This window comes from Cornus florida, unplaced genomic scaffold (genome assembly GCF_030987335.1).
Source record: "Cornus florida cultivar Cherokee Brave unplaced genomic scaffold, ASM3098733v1 CherokeeBrave_3.0.0_Hap2_Chr10, whole genome shotgun sequence".
Taxonomy (NCBI): domain Eukaryota; kingdom Viridiplantae; phylum Streptophyta; class Magnoliopsida; order Cornales; family Cornaceae; genus Cornus; species Cornus florida.
Window position 1 is genome coordinate 105,297,296 of NW_026775580.1, and position 6,854 is coordinate 105,304,149.

The window sequence follows — 6,854 nt, forward strand, 5'->3', positions numbered from 1 at the left end:
AGATCTTTGGAGGAAATTGTTGATTTTTTGGCCTCTTTAAAGGATTGAGTGGCTTTTTGTATCGTTCTTGGGTTCCGCTCCCCCTTGGAGTGTTTTTTTATAAAATTTTTTATTTATCAAAAAAAAAAAAAAAATGAGTATGAACAATCAAACAAACCACATGAGTATTCTATTAAAGCACCATGCCTTGACAATCTCTAGATTTATGATGATACACACATAGACATGCATTAATAACACAAAAACTAGAGATAAACACATAAACATCTATTCTAGCATACATAGACATATGAATAGAATGAAATGATCAATTGGAAGCATTAAACCACACAAATCCTTGTAAAAACAAGATTCATATATAAACCAAGTGTCAAGGCAAGAATTACAACACAAATCCCCTCAAAATACAAAACATCAAGATCTAGAAGGCATGCTTAGGGCTAACTCTAGCCCCAAGAAGATGTTTAGCCACTCATTGATGTAGTCATCCAACCCTCAAGGGCCATCTCCATGGTGGGAATGATCTTCTTCTTGATGGAAACCCTAGATGAATGGAAAAACTCCCAAATGGTGTGTATGTGTCTCTAATCTCTAGCCTCTACTCCTCTCTTTGATTCTCCAAGATTGTATATGTATAAAATGGCTCAAAATTCTTATATAGGTAGCTCATGTGTCACAACCAATGGTTTGGACTCGTGCACTAGGGCCCTTCCAATGATTGCACCACGAGCCACCTTTTAATGAGCTGGACTCTGTTTTTTTTGGCATTTTAGAGGGTTCGATCAATCGAACTGTGGTGAGATCGATCGAACTATGGTGGCGCCTTTTGGAATACTGACAGATTTAAGATATTTTCGGGATATTTTGGGAAAAAGACAAAAGTGGTAGGTGGTGATAAGATCAAGGAAGTTTGATCGATTTGAGGAAAATTGGATCGATCGAAGATGGTGATTTCTTGAGGATAAAGACCAGAGGTTTGATCCATCTTGGTGAGGTTGGATCGATCACTGTGAGATCGATTGAAGATTGGCGAGATCGATCGAAACTTGTTGTTTTCCTCCACTTTGCTTCCACTTTGCTCCTTTCTTCCATTCAGCCTAAGATTGCTTCTTTTATGCTCTAATTTGGTTGAATTGACTTATTTTTGGGATAAGTGCCTGAAAAGGGAAATAATATGAAATTAGACTAAAACGGGAAAATAAGATAGGATAAGGTCCTAGAATACTCAAGCTTAAGGGGTTTAAATGCGCACTTTTTAGCGCTCATCACCAAACGACGGAACACCATGGCAAGTCTTTCGACTTCAAGTTTATTTCAAATCAGGAGGTTAATCTCGATTGGGTTGTGGTATGTAGTGCACTACGTAAGGTACAATATCGAAAAGTGAGTCAGTACTTCTTTAAATAGCAACTTCTAAATGAGTGTGGATTTGGCAAAAGTCTCTTTTTTTGCTTCTTTTATGCTCTAATTTGGTTGAATTGACTTATTTTTGGGATAAGTGCCTGAAAAGGGAAATAATATGAAATTAGACTAAAACGGGAAAATAAGATAGGATAAGGTCCTAGAATACTCAAGCTTAAGGGGTTTAAATGCGCACTTATTAGCGCTCATCACCAGACGACGAAACACCATGGCAAGTCTTTCGACTTCAAGTTTATTTCAAATCAGGAGGTTAATCTCGATTGGGTTGTGGTATGTAGTGCACTACGTAAGGTACAATATCGAAAAGTGAGTCAGTACTTCTTTAAATAGCAACTTCTAAATGAGTGTGGATCTGGCAAAAGTCTCTTTTTTTTTAATTTTTTTATACCATTTATAGGACACAACTCTTTTTGCTGATGAGGTTGAAACCATACCACTAGCCTTTACATAGCTGATTAGCCTCTTGGCTAGGCATTCTTCCTTACTGTACCTCTTCTTTTCACATATGTTGATTTAGAAGATGGAGTTGCATATGCATCCTTTGATTCTGACTTTCTTCATGAGGAATTTCATCGAAGATATGCTAACAAAGTTGTTCCAATTTTTGGATTGGCATTAACCCCTCTTTCGTCTAATAATCAAACTGATTTCCGAAATGCTTTTCTGGATATTCCTCAATGTCCTAGCTATTCACGGAGTGTGAGAAGCAAATGATTAATCGTTGTTAAAATTACGATTCTAGGTCGTAGAATTGCACGATTCTACGATCCTAGACCTCAAAAGCGAATTGAATCGCATGAAAATCGTTTGTTTGGGTAGAATCGTATAGTAGAATTGTAGAATTCGGATTCTACTGTTCACCTTTTTTTTTTTTTTTTTTCCTTTGGGTATTTGATTAATTGATTTCTTAAGAGTTTTGATATGCATCATGCATAGGTATTTGATTAATTGAATTTATGTCCAAGAATTTGCTTAATAAAGCTTATTTCAGCTATGCCTATTAATTAGGTTAATAAAATTTATTGTAGATATTTTGGAATGCAGATGTGTTTAAATAAAAGTAATATGTCAGTCATGATTATTTGTCCTTATTTCATTAAGTTTGTGTAATTCTGGTTACCAATGTAAGTGAAAATTTAGATTTCCTTCCACAGAAACTTTTTTTGCCTTTTTTTTATTTCGCATGAATTAGCTTGAGCACTTGCATAGTTGTCATGAGAGCCTCTACCTTTTAAGCTACACTCTCTTTTATATTATATCTTGACTTTGGAATGGTACTTTTATACTCTGTGTGTATGTGTGGTGTGTTTTGGACTTATTCTTGCTATTTTTTAGAGATATTATTGTTTAAAATTTTGTTTTTTTACTAGTTTGGTAGATTCTTACGATTCTCGATCCGATTCTACGATTCTGATTCTACGAAGCCCAAAATGAACCTACGTAGAATCCCAATTTTTAAAACCTTGTTAATCATCTCCTTCTGGAAGAAATTGAATACAAGTGATAAATACGAAAAATATATTGATGGAGGATTCCTAAAATCAACCCCATAAATCTTACCTATGATATTCTTCCAACACCCATCCTCGTGTTGGTACATAAAGATTTTCTTAAGTGTCCAACTTGAAGCTAAATATGAAGTTGTCGAGAGATCGAGACAAGTAAATACGGAGATCCTAGACAAGTTGATCCAAGACGAGTTTAGAGTAGGGTATAATAAACCTGCTTTAATACCATGTTCAATGTTGTTAAAGGCGCGCCCAGGCTCGCACCTAGGCGCGCTTAGGCTTGAGACTCAGGTTTAGCGCCTGTTGTCATTCCAAGCTCACTGATGTTTATTAGGTGTGCGCCTCGGTTGCGCCTAGTCCTGTTTGTGAGGCGTGGTGCGCCTCACTGATTTTTGTTTAAAAAAATATGATTGTTCTATTTCTTAAGCCAAAAATGGTACTTTTGGCAACTTAATAAACAAAAAAGAAAGCCTAAACATATGATAAAAGGAACTTTTGTTCATAAGAATAAAAAAATAAGAAAGCCCAAGAGTTAAAGTGTTAACCGAACATCAATAGAATGAGATTGTGAGACAAAGACGAAGCCCTAGTTGTAGAGATGAACAACGAAGCCACATTAGTTCTTTTTTTCTTTTCTTTTTCTACCTTCTCCTCTAGATCTCCCCTCTCTTCTTTCTGTCTTTTTTTTTTTTTTTGGCTCTGTTTTTTCTTTTTCTTCTCTCTTGTTATTATTATTATTATTTTTAATTATTTTTTTTAACATATTTATTTCTTTTTGTGCTTTGTTTTACCATTCAAAAAAACACATTTTGCTTTGCCTTTCAAGAAAACAAATTTGTCCTCTGTTTTATGGTTGTTGGATGCTTGTATAGTTGATGGATTTACTTTTTTATATTTGATATTAATTTTTAGAATATTGATATGACTTATGAGATATGAATATTATGATGGTAGTTTAAACTTACAATTGTGCGCCTCACTTTACTCAGGCGCGCACCTCACTGTGCACCTCGCGCCTAGGCTCCAAAGGACACTCTAGCGCCTTGGTTTGCCTTGGACCTTTAATAACACTGACCATGTTGATAAAAAAAAATAAAAATGATTGAAGAGAGAAATTAAGAATGAAACAATAAAAAGATATACGTGATTTGGCCACTACGGCCTACATCCAGGGTAAACAAAGTCAAAAGAGGTACGTCTTTTATTATAGTCTCTCTTTGTTTTGTTTACAATGACTACCTTTATTTATAGGTGAAATAATACAAGCGATAAATATGGAAAATACATTAATGGAGGATTCCTATTTATGGGATTGATTCGTCTCACAATCACATATAATATATAGCATGTACAAAGGAGTTGCAATCGATGTTTCTCTCAAACCGCCACACCAACCCCCTCCCCCCCCCCCCCCCCCCCCCCCCGGTTCTCCCTTTCTCTCTTATTATCCGTGTATCCCAATCACACGAGGGAGAACAGATTCAAGACTGTCAGTTGTCCTTTCTCAACTTCTAATAGGCTTGTCCCGTGCTCTTTATAAATCATGTCCCTTTAGAGATTGGCTTCTTGTCTGTTGCCTTTTTCTGGATCGGTTATTTACTTTTCTTTTGTATTATTCTTCTTCTTCTTTTGATATGGATTAGTTTATTCTATATATAAAAATTAACCCTTTTCTTTTTAACATGTGCTTATAATAGAAAATGAAATATATGTTTGAGTACGATATGATGTTCCTTCTCCTTCATAAATCATGTCCCTTTAGAGATTGGCTTCTTGTTTGTTGCCTTTTTCAGGATCGGTTATTTTCTTTTCTTTTGTATTCTTCTTCTTCTTCTTCTTCTTTTGATATAGATTAGTTTATTCTATATATAAAAATTAACCCTTTTTTCCTTAATATGTGCTTATAGAACATAGAAAATGAAATATATGTTTGAGTACGATATGATGTTCTTCTCCGTGTCCAATTATATAGGAATTACTACATTTAGAATTCACTGATGGGAGCTTTCGTGCTAGAATTTCATCAGAACATAATTTCGTCATGCATCTTTTACATGCATTGGAAAGTCCAGTATTATGTTAGCATGATTTTGTATGCATCTGTATCCCATTTCTGCCTTCCCTCTTGTGTAATCTTAATTATGATAGTAATTGCTGTTTACAATCCCATTTTTGCGGAAGCAAACAAATGGAATGCCACTTGGGCAGCAAAGGAGGCCAATCTCGACACACTCTTTGCAGGAGAAACCAGGTTTACTTTCTATGGTGCAGTCAAATTATATGTCACAGAGGTTTACAACAAAGTTCAGTCGAAAGTTTTGCACAGCTACTGAAGCTCAGATCAGGCGACCTGTGCCAGGTCTTGCGCAATGCAAAAAATTGTCCTCTTTTCTGTCGGTCATCAAGAGGGGTATTTGATATCCCTAAGTGGCATATTTTCAGATTTGGATGATGATATTATCCTCCCTTTTCTAGATTTTTCCTTGCTAACTTATAGATCCAAATGATTCCTAGTGGCATCTTTTTGTTGTGGATTTGGTTATTCTTTGATTGGAAGTTTTACATTTTTCACTTAATTCTGTATGATGAGTTTTATACAGGCATGCAAAGTACGGTAGCATTTTCTTATTCGCTAGCTTCTTTGACTTAAAAATAATTTTGCTAGTGGTTTTTTCATCTGATTGTAGGCTTATGAAAACTGTAGTATCCATTTAGATGCAGACATTGATGTTTTGGGGGACTTCTTTAAATCTATCCAATCTCTTCTCTTTCCACTTTAAATCTAGTACTAATAGAAGGAAAATTGTGAGCCTTAATTCCATGTTGCACAGGGGTGCCTATTGAAGGTGATATACTCATAAAACAGGAAGTTCTATCCTAGTTTCAAAACCTCCTGTTAGGCAAAGCACATCTACTACTTTGTAACCATGTATTACCAAGTTTGTTCCTCCACAATTCCGTTATTCTCTTTCCCCTCTTTCTAGAATAAAAAGCTCCTTGAACAGTGACAGGTCCCTGGCCTTGATGGGTAAAGTGCCCATATTTTCACACATGCCCAATAATGAGCTGAATATATTAGGGAATGTCTTGGCAATTGTAAGATCCTTAAGGAGTGAACCCATCTTACATTGCTCTGGTCTTAAACCCTTTTTCCTTAAAATGATTTTGTCTCGTTTCATGATGCAATATTGTGTATAAATAAAATGCATTGCTAAATCAATAGCCAATTAAAATAAATCCAATTCTTTACCCCCACGCCATCAGGCCAAACTAGTCAGACTTGGTGGAAGGAAGACATTGTTCTGGTCGCCCATGAGCTTATAACTGGTTACCATTGCTCTCCGCGCCCCCTCTGCCCTGGAGTCTCACCTCTTTTTCTTGTGTGATTTGGCCTCCCCAATCCGGAGTTTCATTCAATCTAAATGTGGTTTCTTTATCTACCCTATAGATTTGTCAAGCCTATAGCTTGGGCTTCGCACCACTGGAAACACACAAGGCTCAACAATTCCATCTTAATTCTTGCATCCACCACATTTTGTTTTAAGAGAGAGAGAGGGTGAATACTGGAGAGCTGATAACAGCTTCCAGAAAAATTATCACCTACTTCTAATTTTTTCGTTGGCCTTCTTGTTGCAATCTTCACAATCTTCTTGGGCTGCCTGGATGTTGGCCTGCTTGGGCCAAATGGTCTTTTAAATTTTTTTTTCCCTGGCAATGTTAGTATAGGGGAGGGGGAATGATCGGGGTGGGAGTCGAATCAGAGTCATGCTGCATGGATGATGGAACCTGTGAAGCCCTACCAGGCTACCACTGGGCCTTTGGCAGCACCCCGCCTTGTAAATTGTTCATACATATATAAATTGCTTAACAGTTCCAAAAAAAAACAAAAAAACTTAATTAGTGCATATATGTATAAATAATTAT

The 6,854-nt window shown here is 36.2% G+C and overlaps 1 protein-coding gene across 4 annotated transcripts in view; it reads left to right on the forward strand.

The window, feature by feature from the left end:
• LOC132276690 (uncharacterized) overlaps window positions 1-5,711 on the forward strand; it is a 41,294-nt gene extending 35,583 nt beyond the window's left edge. For 2 of the 4 annotated variants that reach the window (XM_059778248.1, XM_059778247.1), the window contains exon 8: window positions 5,112-5,711. In XM_059778248.1, coding sequence (XP_059634231.1) covers window positions 5,112-5,348 — 237 coding nt within the window. In that variant the 3' untranslated portion in view covers window positions 5,349-5,711. The remainder of the gene's footprint in view (window positions 1-5,111) is intronic. The other 2 variants (XM_059778250.1, XM_059778249.1) reach the window with 1 other exon arrangement.
• The last annotated feature ends 1,143 nt before the right edge of the window (window positions 5,712-6,854 follow it).